General features: G+C 46.2%; 1 protein-coding gene across 1 annotated transcript in view; it reads right to left on the reverse strand.

Annotated features, from left to right (window-relative positions):
- GPSM1 (G protein signaling modulator 1) overlaps nucleotides 1-14,745 on the reverse strand; it is an 87,540-nt gene that overhangs the window by 44,205 nt on the left and 28,590 nt on the right. Inside the window, exons 6-9 of the mRNA XM_063316219.1 lie at nucleotides 14,132-14,247; nucleotides 9,555-9,710; nucleotides 7,472-7,580; nucleotides 4,669-4,780 (exon numbers count right to left, since the gene is read on the reverse strand). Of these exons, the coding sequence (XP_063172289.1) occupies nucleotides 4,669-4,780; nucleotides 7,472-7,580; nucleotides 9,555-9,710; nucleotides 14,132-14,247 (493 nt within the window). The remainder of the gene's footprint in view (nucleotides 1-4,668; nucleotides 4,781-7,471; nucleotides 7,581-9,554; nucleotides 9,711-14,131; nucleotides 14,248-14,745) is intronic.

The following is a 14,745-nucleotide window of genomic DNA, read 5'->3' on the forward strand; positions in this document are numbered from 1 at the left end:
GGCAGGAAGACGCCCCACCTGTCTCCTCTTTTCTGCACCCTTTTGAACCTCTTTCCAAGCTGGAGACGCTTCTTGAAGTAAATGAAAGATTAAACGCAGAGACGCGGCAACAAATCCCAGCCGATTCTGAGCTAAGCGGCAATTAAGTCGGACAGCCTCTCGGAGAAGCTAAACAACCGTAATTAAAGCCGTTCAAATGCGTCCTTCAGCCGGGAGGAGGGGGAGAAGAGAAGGGGCTTGTCTTGCCAGCCGTCAGAAGAAACCCGCAGCTAAAACCTTTGCAGAAACGGGCGTCCCCCGCATCCGCCTCTGCCGAGGTCGGCACCCAGAAAGTCACACAAAGAGGAGAGGGCCGAGGGTGGATGCTGAAGCAGACACCGGAGTTGAGAAAACAAGAAAAGCATCTTCAGCAAGCTGCCACCCTAAATATTCACTGCTCACTTAAGCCACGGCAGACGGTTCTGTGGCTCTTTGGCTCAATCAAGCACTTTGGTGTTGCCAGTTGCCCTCTATGCTTGGCATTATGGCATTGCCCGATGATGCTGCAGGTGTGGGGGGCAAGGCTGAGCACAGGAGCCCCTTTTCGCCCCGTGCCGTTTGTGTGCGACTCCCTTAAGGCAGGCCGCGGAGCAGCAGCACAGCAGAGCCGCTAAAGGAGAGCGAAGGCCTCAGCCTAGATGGGAGGATGGCCGTCCAAAGTATTTATTTATATTTAAATAATATATTTAGTTATTGACTTTATTATTCAGATTTATACAGCTGCCCATCTCGTATACTGTATATGACTCTGGGCGGCTTACAAGCAATTAAAACAAATAGAAAAACCACAAAAAAGAACAATTTAAAAACAAGGGGAAAAAACAATACAAAAGCATATTTAAAAAAAATAAAATGCATAAAACTCTCAGCCGAGGTCATCCCATTCATCAAAACTGCCAGTACAGCTGCTGCGCTGGCTCCACCACACTCCCGGGTCCTTCTGCCCGTTGGCAAAACCATGCCAGCCACATGGCCACCCATCTCGCAACGGTACCCTGGGCAGCATACCGTGATTAAAACCCAACAATTTCAACAATAACTCATGTTGCCCTGGGTCAGTGACGCCTTCCAACTGTAAACACACATACAGAACAGGGATCCTGGCCTGAACGCCTGGGGATCTGAAAGGATGCCACCCGGAAGGAGATCAAGACTGCTCCTCCACCATTCGGGAACCGAATTATAGGACTGAGATCCCATCTGAGCACCAGGGGAAACGTTCCTAGCAAGAAGTTGGGGAGCAGTGACCCAGAGAGGCTGGCCCCCCTTCACTGGATGGCTTGGAGCAGACTGGGTAGCCATCTCTTGACAATGGTGCTTTCATTTGGATTCCTGCACAAAACAAGGGGTGGACTGGATGGCCTTCAGAGAGCCTTCCAACCTGCCTGGGATTTGCTGCTGTGAAACCCGTTGGGTGGCGTGAGCGGCCCAAATGGTTCCCGCGTTCCTCCAACTACGAAGGCAGCTGGGAGTTCATCCTCTGGGGCCTGGGGATGGGCGATGAAGGCGCAGGATGCGCCCATTTTCAGCAAGGTTCACCCGTGGAGAGAAAGGGGGGCGCAAAAGCTACCTACGTTATATTTCTTCCCCCTCCAAGGGCCGAACAGCGAGAGAAACAGTGACGGTTGGCATCGCTGAGAGCAAATAAGGAGCTGGAGAAGGAAGGGTGTTCACGGAGCTTGCTCGTGACACGAACCCGCCAGCCTGGTCCGAAGGCGTGTGCTCTCCGCGGTGCACGGCTGGCTGGCCTCGGTCACCTTGGAGGTGTGCAAACAAGGCAGATAAAGCCTCACTGTGGACCTGTTCAGGGCCGGCCCTCTGTGGACAGCCGAGCCCCTTGGAGACCGGGCCTGGGATGGCAACGCAGCGGCGACGCTTCTAAGTCCTGCCGGGCGGGGGGGCAGGGAGGTGGGCAGCTGGTCAAGAACTAGGGCGACTTCACCCCTTCCGGACTCTCTGCGTAAGAAAGAAGGGAATTTCGATGAAACCGTAGAGAGAGGGGTCTGATTAGAATTGTATGTACGGTATAACTGCCAAGAGGAAGATCGGAAGCTTTATTTACATTCACATTCACATTTAGATATTCATGTTTTCTGTTCTTTTACTTTCTTTTTCTTTTTTCCATCTTCTTTTCTTTTTCTTTTCTTTTGGTTCCGATCTTCCTCTCGGCAGTTATACATACAATTCTAACCAAACCTCTCTCTAAGATTTCATCATAATTCCCTTCTTTCTGTAACGTATTCTTTCTAATCATCAAAAGTCAGTCAATCAATTATTTCTCTCTCTCTCTCTCTCTCTCTTCATTCATTCCTTGTTTTCTGTTCTTTTTCTTCTTTCTATCTTCTTTTCTTTTTTCACATTTACTTTACTATTTTTTTTCTTTCTTTGAATGTATTTCTTATTATCTATGCAAAATCTTTTAATAAAAACTATCTTAAAAAAAAACTAAGGAGCATTTGCCACACAGGGCACATCTAGGCAGGCAAGAATGAGGCAAACACCGGCAGGCTCTCTCTGGCATTTGAAGGGGTCATCCTCCCATCACCATCCTGGGTGGAGGAGGCCAGAGGATGGACCTGGCCCCACAGCTCTAAACCTGCCCCTGCTCCTTAAAAATAAAAAGAGCAATCAGACAAACACACTCCGTGTTCTGATCCTGGCCCTTCCTGCCCCAGCAAGTCAGGTTTTATAAAATCACAGCAGGTACAAATGAATTTTCCAGAGAAAGAGTCTCTTCTCCACTATTTTTTGTTTTTGGAGGGATTGGCAGAGTGTTGTTGTTGTTGAATTCTTGCCTCTTTACTCAGCCACGTTCCTGTATTATTACACACACACACACACACACACACACTTTTTTTTCTTTTTAAATTCATTTTGTCCTCCAGACTAGGGCGCGTTTGACCTTGAGAATGATGCTACGCTGATGCACGAGGCTATTACGGCCCCATCAAAGCTACAGAAGAGAAGCAGCAACGCTTGATTAGCTGTGCTCCTGATCCTGACAATTTTCTCCTGTAATTACAGATGAGCATTGAGGGAGCTCAGGATTTAATGTTCCAGGGATTCAGGAGAGAAGAGGATGGATGGATGGAAGGAAGGAAGGAAGGATCAACACCCTTCATCCGGTCCTGGGTTCCAACCCTGGCCGAAGCTTTCATACTGAACCATGAAGCTTAAATGCCGTTTCACAAAACATCACAAACCAGAGTATGGCTTAATAATGTATAACAGCTGGCTTTATACCACGTGCTAAGACAAAAGTGGGGTTCCCACAAAATGCTGGGCCCACCGATGACTCATCTGAGCCTAGGCAAGTGGTCTGTGCCAAGGCATTTGAAGTGTCCAGAACTGGCACCTTTTCCTTAACGGCAAGGAGTGGGGGAGAGGGGCTCTGTCTGTATAGAGGTAGGTCGCGATTCATGTGTGGATTGGGACCTCACGGGTGAGGTCCTTCTCCCTCCCATACCAGTCTTTGCCTTTGACCTGCAGGGGTTTTCAAAAATGCTCCCAGCAGTCTCTCTAGTCAAGTACAGCTCCTGAGGCAGAAAAGCCCTTTTGGACTTTTTGCGCGAAGCAGAAAAAACGAAATGATGATATATGGGTTTGATGACTAGAAAAAATAGTAGATTATAAAAAAATGAAAGTTATGTTGTAACCATACAGTAAGAGTTTAATTCAAATTTATACCTATAGCTGTTGTAAAAGAAAATCGGAAGTTGTTTCTTTATACTTCTTTTTTCTTTCTTTTTGTCCTGCATTTTTGGTTTTGTTCTTTCTTTCTTTTGCTTTTTTTAATCTTAAATATTTGTTTCTATTAGTTTTTATCTTTCTTGTTTACAAATCTAATAAAGTTATTAGAAAACAAAAAAGAAAGGAAACTTGCACTGGGTGTAATACACAAATGTGCTTGCATTTAATGCCAGTTCGGTAGTTAAGACACCAGACTAGACACCGGGAGACTGTGAGTTCTAGTCCTGCCTTAGGCACAAAGCCAGCTGGGGGACCTTGGGCCAGTCACTTTCTCTCAGCCCCAGGAAGGAGGCAATGGCAAGCCACTTCCGGAAATCTTGCCAAGAAAACTGCAGGGACTTGTCCAGGCAGTTTCCGAGAATTGGACACGATTGAATGGATTAAAAAAGAAATGTAATTAGTACACTTGCACTGAATGTACTCGATAAATATACCTGCAGTGAACGTAATAAACAGACTCACAATGGGTGTACTGTAATAAATACATACATACACTTCCGTTTCATCATCTCCATCTTCATCATCAACTTTGGAAAATCCCCCAACTTCTGCTTTCAACTTCATACCAGGATTTTTCACATGGAGGCAAGCAGAAAATGCTCCCCCACCTCTGTGGGTGCTCCTAATCACTCCTTCCCTCCTCCACCAAATGCTCTTTGCATTTTTAAAAACCTGCTCTGTGCTGGAGAAAGGGGCCACCCATCTGCTGTGGGACAGAATAAACTGCTTTTGAGGCGGCTCTGAACGTCGCAGCCAGCTCACCAACAGCTTTCCCCAACTTGTTTCCTCGGCCACTTTTGCTCTTCACTGGAGCGAGAGAAGGCAGAGAACAAATTGGAAGGGCGAAAAGAAAAGATCCTGGAAGAAGAACACACTCACCCTGGAGTTCATATCCGGCATCAGCCCCATCGCCGCTCCGCTCCAGGCCCAACGCCAATCGCAGCTGTGCAATGTTTGTGCACGCCGTTGTCTCCCCAGTGTGGTCCCCAATCTGCAAAGGGGCATCTACCGTGATTATTTAATAAAAAGGGATGCCGCCTTTTATAGCAGCTTCAAAAGAGGACCTCCAAAGCCAGAATCCCCCAAAAGCCCAAAGTAGGGAGCCCCCAAATCCCCCTTGCTCTCTCAAATGCTCTATATTCCTAATGAGCTTTGCAAGGCGTCCCATCGCTTTTATTTTCTAAGAATGCCCATGATATGCCAGCTTGGTGTTTAATTTTTAAAAATGAAAATACTTGAATGTAAGGGTTGGAAGAGATCTCAGAGATCATCTAGCCCAACCCCCAGCCCTGAGCAGGAATCCACCACTACAATATCCCCAACCGATGGGCATCCAGCCTCCGTTGAGGTACTTCAACTGTTGAGCATCCACCTTCTGCTGAAAGAGTCTGTTCTGCTCTTCCTGGTAAGACATTTGAAAATGATTTAAAGACTTTTTTAAAACAAAGTCAAGAAGGGCAGAATTTGTGCAGAACCCAGTGATATGCAAAACAGGCTGGAGAGCGGACCCCAAAACTGAGCTTCAAACAATTAATGAATCAGTTAACAAATCCCTAACGTGCCACAAAATGGTGCCAATGGGCTTTCCTCTTTAGGAAAGATGAAGTAAAGCAGGGCATGCCACAAAACACACATTTGTTCTGTTCTATAGGGAAGCGAGTGTTTAAGACCTAATCTTTCAAGCATCCAACTAGAAAAGCAATGGCTGCTTTTGGGGTTCAGAGGGACTGGCCCTAAGTGAGACAAGAAGAAACCCAACACAGCCCATGTGGCTTAGCAAACCCTTTTGCTTGGAAAGATAAGCCAGGAAAGTAAGTGGTTAGAGAGGCAGGGGAAGATGAGGGAGAACATCGTTGTTTGCAAGAAACTCTGGAGAAAGCAGCGTAAGACAGTGTTTCTCAAACTTGGCCAGTTTAAGACATGTGGACTTCAACTCCCAGAATTCCCCAGCAAGCTGTCAAGTTTGAGAAACATTGAGGAGAGCCATGTCAATTTATGACAGCCCAAAATCAGGAGTCTGGTCTTGTCCTGTCTCCTCTTCCTAAGCTTCCAACTAACAGATTTCATTTAAGGGCATATGCTCCTCACAAAAGCTTAGGGCTTTACATAAAATTTGTTAGTCGGAAAAGGTGCTACCAGATTCCTTCCCATTTCGGGGGGGAATGAGCCACAGATCTGGGCGCGACAGCGCAAGAGGCGACACGGAAGATGAAAAAGCATCTCTGGGAACAGCTAGAACTGGTTAAGAGGATCCATGAAGGCGTAAGCGTAGCGTAATTGAAACTTCAGCCGTAGGGCAGCCCACCCCCACCTGAAGTGGGGATAAATCTTGCAAGCTGATTTGTCTCTTGTTTAGGATCTGGTCTGGTGGATCAGGATCCGGCTCACTTCCCAGTCCGTACAATCCTGCGCGTAGCAGAGACTCTTCTTCCAGGAACCTCGACGTAGAAGGAACGTCTTCCGCCTCCGAGCTTCCCCCCGAATGGGAGACAATCTGTCGGCCCCATTCCTCCTGAGTCAATAATTAGGGGGACCCTGTTCCCACAGTGCCAGCCGCCCCCTGCCCAGAAATGTCCCATTGTTCCCTTCCCATCTGGAGTTGAGTAATCAGCGCTCCACAAAGTGCTGCAAACTCCAAATTGCAACTAGCAAATAATATTTATCCGGAGCAGCTGACAGTTTAATACCAGGGTGAGAGAAGCAGGCGTAATGCGTTATACTAACTTCAAAGCTGGGGGTGGGGGGGTTGCGGCTGACTTCCCTGCCTCTGCCCTCTGTTAGACAGATTTAGTTTTCTTTTAGGATTTATTTATAACATTTCTGACTTGCTTCTCCTTGATCAACCGGCCCCATCAAGAAATGAAAAGTTGGGAACAGACCTTAAACCCATTTCCAACCCAAGCAACTTGACAAATAAAAGCACTCTAAATACATCCGCTACTTTGAGAACTATAAAATCCAACGACGCAGACCATCGAGAGCAGAGGCAGCAGGGCATAAGATTAAAGTGGACTTGGCCGGGAGCAATTGGAGGACTTTAATTTACTTAACTGCTTTACAGTCAAAAAATAAATCCAAGCTTAGATCTCCACAGATCATCCACCTAGCTCACTACGTGATTTTGGGCTGGTCGCACTCAGCCAAATCTATCATTCTGTTTTGGGGGTATAATGAGGGGAGAACTCTATGTCTACTACCCCCTTCGGCTCTTAGAGCATTGTAGAATGCCTAAGTTAAAAGGGATCTTTGAGGTCACGTAGTCCAACCCTTGTTCTGTGCAGCCCAGGCACCCACTGTATTGTCCCTGTTTGAAAACCTCCATCAGACTGGCTTGGTCTCTGCACATTCAACGTTCTTCTCAGCTTGAGAAGCAGCAGTCCCCAGCCCCATTTTTGCACCTCCCAGTACCCCCCCAAATTGCTTTGCATCAGGTCAGATTGTCCTTCCCTAGTTATGATGGTCTGTGGCACGTCTGACTTCCTTCTTCCACTATCCAGAGCTCTGGTCAATCCCCTCTAGGAACCAGCTTCCTGTTTGTGTCACCAAGCAACATCGTGCAAAGCAGGGCGACTTGATTTTATTTTCTCTCAATCTGCAAGGAAATGTCTTTTTGACAGGCCACAAAAATATTCCAATAGCACAGGCAGATTTGTAGCATTCACAGACACGTACACACACATACCTCTTGGGAGATTTCAAGATGTTTTCCTGCAAAGTGTAAGGCTTGTTCATGCTTCCCGAGGGAAATATAAGCATTCTCCAAACTCCAGCATGCTCTTCCTTCTCCCACTCTGCAAGACCAGGAATGATCGTTAGGAAAACCAGAAAGTGCATTAAGCTGGCTTCCAGAAGTTAACCTTGATCACAGAACCTCAAGTCCATATTTGCTTGGACAGCTACGAGAATCTGGTTCACACACTGTGGCTTGCTGGGCTTGGGTTTAGAATCTCATACGGAGTTGGCCAAATTCTGGTTTGCTCAACCAGCCATAGCCAAGGCAAACTATGGTTTGTTGTGACAGGTGAATGCAATCATTCTGGTTATAGAGATCTGGGGACCTTCATCAGTGCACACCATGCATTGCTCATACTTTAGAGCAGTGTTTCTCAACCTTGGCAACTTTTAGCTGTGTGGGTTATCTCCCAGAATTCCCCAGCCAGCATTTGCTTGAGGACTTCCGTCTAGCTGTCTGAGATGCTCTAGTGCAGTGTTTCTCAACCTCAAGATGTGTGAATGAACTCCCAGAATTCATGCTGGATGGGAAATTCTGGGAGTTGAAGCCCACACACCTGAAAGTTGTTGAGGTTGAGAAACACTGTTTTAGAAGAAATGAGTGGCTTAAGTCAAGACCCCCCACACCCAGTCCCTAAGCAATCCAGGTCTGACAGCCAAGACAAAACCCTATGGAATTGAGGCTGGTTTTACTGGAAGCCAGTGGATAGTGAATACAGCAAACACATAGAAAAGCAGGCAGACATCCAACAGGTCATATTCTGCCACAACGGTTCTGTTACAAAAGTGGAGTGACACTCGAATTTTGGTCTGGGAAATTTACCAGGAAAAAGACAAAAAGGTGGCAATGCCATCTTGTGGTAAAACAGGAAAATAAGGAGCAGGGATGGTTAAGATTGGGGTCTGGCAGGCTGAGAACTGGTTTCAAAAGGCTGCTTGATTTCAGGGATATGCTTGGGAAGAGTTTCAAGTTTCATTTGATGCTTCAGGTTTCATTTTGATTTAAAGCATCAAGTTTCATTTAATGATTGCCCAGAGCTTCCTGGGAAGGCCAGGAAGATACTTGCTTTGACTGTGGCAGCTGGAGCCAGGCCTTCCTTTCCCCCACCAATCCCAGGAAATGGGGTGGGGGGGGAGCCTCAAGTGAATGCAGGGAATCTCCCAGCACCTCATCCCGCTGGTCCCCAAGGCCTGAAATCCACTGTTCCCAGGTATCTTAACTCCTCCTTTGGGACTGAGCTGAGAGACCGTTTGGCATTCTGGAGAAGTTACCAGCTCTTCCTCCCAGAGCAAAACATCCGTGATGACTGCCCTACTCAGCTTCCCATTAAATTCAGTTCATACATGGTAAAAGGAGAAATCTCTTTAATGAAGTGTAGTATGCAATACAGTGAAAAAGTTGCGAATAGAAATTCCCGCGCTCTCCCCAGGTTAAGCAGTCCAATGAAACCAACCCCTCCCCCTTTCGGTACGCAGCCCCACTTTCTGGTGCCAGTTCGTTCAGCTTCGTGCAGGTGTCTCCAACGGCTCTCAGCAGCCTGACCTTGAATGCCGGAGATAGTCCAAACAAGATGGTTTCACACTCCTGGCTCGCCCCCCTCCCACTTCCAGCGACTCGCAAGATTTGACACGTGTTGATTCCATTCATGTATGCGAGTTCGATCAGATGCTCTGGGAACGTTTGATCGGGGAGCGTTACAACATCTACCATAGGATCTAGAGTGACCTACTGGTTTTCTCTGTGGGTGAACTGGGTGTCCCAAAACCTCAGCAGCCAACCCAACCCAACCGGGCCCGGCCAGGCCAAGACAACCATGACAAAGCTTCTGTCCTCGGAGGTCACCACCTGCTATAGAATCACTTTTCCATTCCATTTGTTTCCCACCAGCATAAGCTGGACTGTGCCTTCTGGTTCACCATAAACTGAAGCGGCTTCCTGAACTGCACGTTTGTCATTCTAGCAAAAGAGACCTCAAAATGACCACCAGCTTAAAAAAACAGTGCAGAAAACAGAGAACCCAGATCTTTCTTACCGGTCTCCAAGTTCCTGGGCAATGGCCAGGTGCTTTAGGTGGTACTCCACAGCCTTCTCATAGTCTTGGAGAAGGGTGTACGTGTTCCCAAGGCTGTAGCACGTCTGGGCTTCCACCGTTTGGTCCTTCAGCTGCCTGGAGAGGTGGAGGGTTTTCCTAAATTAGAAGAGAGAGAGGAGATGGAACAACTTCTTAAATCAAACACTGAAGCCAACTCATGTTCTGCCTTGTTTGGAAGATCATCTTCCCCAAGCTGGTGCCTTCCAGATATGTTGAAAACTGAGAATTCTAGAATTGTACATCTGGAGATCCTCAAGTTAAGGAACACCTAAGAATCAATAGATCTTACTGAATCAACACAAAAATAATAGGTCAGATTTACTGGATCCCATTGTGTTTATGTGGAAAAGGAATGAATAAATTACTGTATTGTTAGAGATGCCCTAAGAATTAAAAGACATGTTTGTGTGGTGTACTAAGCTGTTACGTTCTGGGAATTTTTATATTAGTTTGACCCTGTCAATATTATTATGCAATAGTTTAATATTTTAGACACCCTTTTGAACCACACAGATATTACACTGAAACTGATGGACGGTCAACAAAAATGAATTCTCTGCACCCTTCTTATCACTAAGAGACTCATCCTTCAACATTAGAAGGAGAAATGTATGGTCCCAATTGCTCAGCGGGTTGAAGGACTTGTGAGCTGTGAACGACATAGCTTACGTATGGACAATTATAATGAAATATGGTTACTTTTTATTGAAACCGTTGTGCAAAACTCTGCATACATATACAAAAAGGCTATATATATTGTTGATACATAATTTTTGTCCTTGTATTGCTTTCTTTCTTTTTTCTTGCACCGTTTTATTTAATAAAGACTATTTTTTTAAAAGTTAGGGAAGGCTTTGGAGAGTATGATACAGCTCAACCAGTGGATTAAAAGTGGTGGTAAAACACTGGGCTAAGGGGTAGCTGGGAGATTAGAGAAAGTCACAGTTTAATTATAATAATAATTTATTATTATAATTGCCACCTGACTCTCAACAACTCTGGGCGGCTTATACAGTTTACGCTCCATCTTCACATGACCAAGCATATGTGGCTTCCCACCTTCCCAAACGGATGTGCTAAATTCAGAGGGATGTAAAATGATAAGCTTGAGAGGAACTGTTCCCTCAAAATATCTGTTGTTTCTGATGAGAAGGCAGGCCCTGATTTAGCCAAATTTCCCTAAAACTGGCTAATTTGGATTCTGCATCCCATCAGCCCAGTGTTTGGGATGATAGGCAATGAGATCTGAAATATATAGAGCCGTGTTTCTCAACCTTGGGAACTTTAAGATGCTGGCTGGGGAATTCTGGGAGTTGAAGTCCACAGATCTTAAAGTTCCCAAGGCTGAGAAACACTGATACGGAGAGACCCAACTGGGAGAAGCCTGAACGCATCATCCCAACGTTGCTTGATAAGGTTCATGGAACTGCGGATGAGCCAGCCCTGTGCTCTGGCAAATGCAATCTCGGGACGCACCAAGAAGAGTCTTTTCCCCAAATTGTGGGGAAGCTCCACCCTGTTCTGTGTTGGTTAGACCACCTCCCCTAAGCCCTGTGGTCAGTTCTGGCCCCCCAATTTTCAGAAGGGTTCAGTAGAATGGGCAGAGCCAGTGATGTTCCTTGTCAAGCCTCAGAACGTTCCACCAGGGAAGCAAGAGTCACATGGAGTTTCTTCAATTAGGCTGATACCAAAAAATAAGAGGTTGGGGTACAGAATTCAGTTCAGTTGGCAACTGAAAAAGCAAAATTCCCAGCTTCATGTATGAATGACTTCATTAAAGGAGGGGTTTTTTTTCCTCTGAGCTGTTACAACTTCCTTTGCCCAAACTGCAAAACTGAAGGACTGCTTGGTGTCCAGTTAAGCCTGACCCTGAAACTGCCATCTCTTCTTTGTTAGTCATATTTTGAAATCCACCCTTTTCTTTCCTGGAATTCTTTTTGCATCCAGTGAGTGGATCAGAAGGCTGAAACACTTCTGTGCACGGAGACTGAGTCAAACTGGGTATTTTAGCTGGGGAAAAAACACCAACTGGGGCAGGATAGTATTTGTCAAGTACCTATGGGGCATTGCCCAGAACAGCACAAGGCACAGAACAAAAGCATTAAGCTACAGGACAGTGTGTTCTGGCTGAATGTTACGGAAGATTTCCTAACAATAAGGACAGTGCAACAGTGCAGCTGAGGAGATGGCCAGCTCTCCTTGGCTGGATGGCTCGAAGCAAAGGCTTGGAGTTGTGCTCTAAGATGGATGGCCGTGCACATCTTTTAAACAAATACAAACAAGTAAATTGAAATAATGCTGCAATTTGGATTCCTGCATGGAGCAAGGGATGGGCTGGATGGCCTCAAGAGTCCCTTCTCTTTCTATAGCAAGTGAGACAGATGACGATGCCACACCTCTGCCAGTCATTCTTTTAGAACCAAATACTGTAGTTTCCTACTACCTTCCTTGATGCAATCGACTGAACTCTGCCGAGGACCATGCCCAGGATTTGCAGCCATGGCAACTTTAAGCCGTGTGGATGCCAACTCCCAGAATTCTCGCCAAAGGCCATGCCGGCTGTGGAATTCTGGGATTTGAAGTCCGAATACCTGAAAGTTGCCAAGAGAGTGAAACACTGTTTTTAGGAGGAGGAAGAATGGAGGAGAGAAAGAGGATTTGGGAAGCGGGTGGGGGCGGTGCTGTAGAATGCTCCATCTGTCAGGAATGTATTTAATCCCAGGGAAGACAAGGGTGGCCAGCATATAGGGATGTTGCAGTATTAAGGAATCCAGCTTACAACCTATTTAAAGTTATTTCTTAAAAGAGACTTGGATTCCTGGCTTAAATATTACCAACGTGATTTTGCTGTCCTAAATCTCCCTCACATCTCATCTCGTCCCTTTATCTCGGAGACACAGAGGAATGCAGGGAAGAGAGAGAGAATTTCTCAGCCAGGAAAAGCTCCTCTCCATCAGTTTGGTCCCCTGGGTCTTCAAGGTCAACGTGGCTTAAGGAAGCCATCAACCACACCCTCCCTTTGGGCTTCTCAGCGGAGACCCTCCGCTCCGTAGCCTTGGAAAAGAGCGGCCTGAAGCGCTCTTAGGCCGCAGATCTGCCCTTCGAGCCAGCTGAAGCCCGTGTCTACTCCCACAATTTGGGGGGCTATTCCAAAAGGGCTGGGGCCAGCCTCCTATCGACCACCCATCACATACGAAATTTCACAGGGCCCTCACCTTAGCCAGGTTTGATGCACCACCCTCAGCTGCCCTCTTTGGTCACTCTCAGGGTGTCCCTGTGCCCCAGCACCTGTGCCCACAGGGGGTGGCTCAAGAGAGTCTCTGAGCCATCGCTCCTTTGCTGTTCCCATCGCAAGGACTCTCAGGTGACCCTCACCCACTTCATCCTGAAGACCTTTCTGGGCGTAGAGCCCGAAGTGTCTTTCTTGCTCCACCTTCTGATAAGAACCCAAGTACAGAGTTTACAGAATCTTCCTAGGTTGCCCAGTTCTGCATCTCTCTTTCTTCTATGCCCTATTTGTAGCTGATGATCTTGACTCTCATCTATTTACTTGTATTTTATGTTATCTTTTTTTTAAGCTGTTCAATCGTGTCCGATTCCTTATTGTATTCCTTACCTTTCATTGTTATATTTTCATTCCCTGTGTTAGGTATGTTACGTTTTATGACTTGTAGACATATATAGTATGTACATATACATACATATACATACACATATACGTATGCTATACATATATGTGATGTACCAAAAGTAATATATTTTATTACTTTCTTTAAAGAGAAAATATTACTGTGTTTATGGGACAAACAGGTAAGGACATGTTTAGAAGGAAACAGCAACCAATTTGAACATTTAATGTAATTAAGTTGTCTGTGGGGCCTGACTTTTGGTGCACCGTGTGTGTGTGTGTGTGTGTGTGTATTTACCTTTTAGATTTTATCTTGCTGTTGTTCTGGCCTTTTGGCTGTCATAAATCAACGGTAATAAACACATGATTTGATCTGAACCTGCCTTCAGCTGATTGCTTTAACTTCCAAATCCGCCAGGGATTTCCTCCTCTGAAATTTAAAATAAGTTGTACAGTTTTTCTGCCAGAAGATGGAAGTACTGCATAAGGCAATTCTGGGTTGGATAGAAATGAGACCAAATATTTTCTCCAGGCTGAGGAGAAAGCGAGAAGGCAAGGCGTGAGGTGGAGCCAGTCAGCAGTTCAAGCAGGGAAGGGCAGAGCCGTCTGGGGCACAAGACAAAGTCACCATCCCATGTGCTGGACCTTTATGAAGTTATCGTGACACAGGGCTGGGACTGGAACCTTCCTTCCAGGGGTTTTCCTCCCTGGTTAAAAAAAGGGTGCTCTGGAGGCAGAGATGTGAATTCTCCCCCTGCGTTTTCTTCTGCCAAACATTCAGGGCGACACAGCTGAAGGACCGGGAGACAGGAGCCCTTGGCTGATCTACTGCCAAGAGTCCACATGGATCTAGAAGGTGTTGGCTTTCCCGGAGAGACCCGCGGCTTACTTGTAATACTCAGCGGCGATATCGAAGCTCCCCAGGAAGATGTGAGAGTTGGCCAAGTTGCTGTATGCTCTCCTCTCGGCGGCTTTGTCTCCAAATTCCTTGGCGATGTTAAGTCGCTGAAACGGATAAAGGCAGGGGGCATCACTGCAGGGATATCACCCCTTTATCGGGGGGGCACTGTCTCCCCAGTCCCCCCCGGCTGACATACATTTGGCAACAAAAGTGCCAAGGAGCTCCAAGAAGCATGTGGCACACTTATTGCTTTGTTCAAAATTCAGGACCAAGGGAAAAAAACCCATGTTCTTTATTTTATTTATACATTCACCCTGTTTATATGACCACCCAGAGTTTCTTGGACAGATGGGCAGCCAGATCAATTGGATGAATCAATCAACAAAATAAATAATTTCCCTAAATGCTGTGGACGTTTGCAGGAAATGCTTTTGTGTGGATTTCTGGAGGGGGCAGATTAGACAACTTCTATGACCCCTTCCCACCCACTTGATTCTCTGCTTCTCCAAAAAAAGCATTTTTGCTCAGTGTTAAGTGCTAGGAGATGGATGCACCGACAGGGTCTGAAAATTAGGCTCTGTGAAATGTGCCAGTTGGAACTG

The sequence above is a fragment of the Candoia aspera genome, chromosome 16, assembly GCF_035149785.1.
Source record: "Candoia aspera isolate rCanAsp1 chromosome 16, rCanAsp1.hap2, whole genome shotgun sequence".
NCBI lineage: Eukaryota > Metazoa > Chordata > Lepidosauria > Squamata > Boidae > Candoia > Candoia aspera.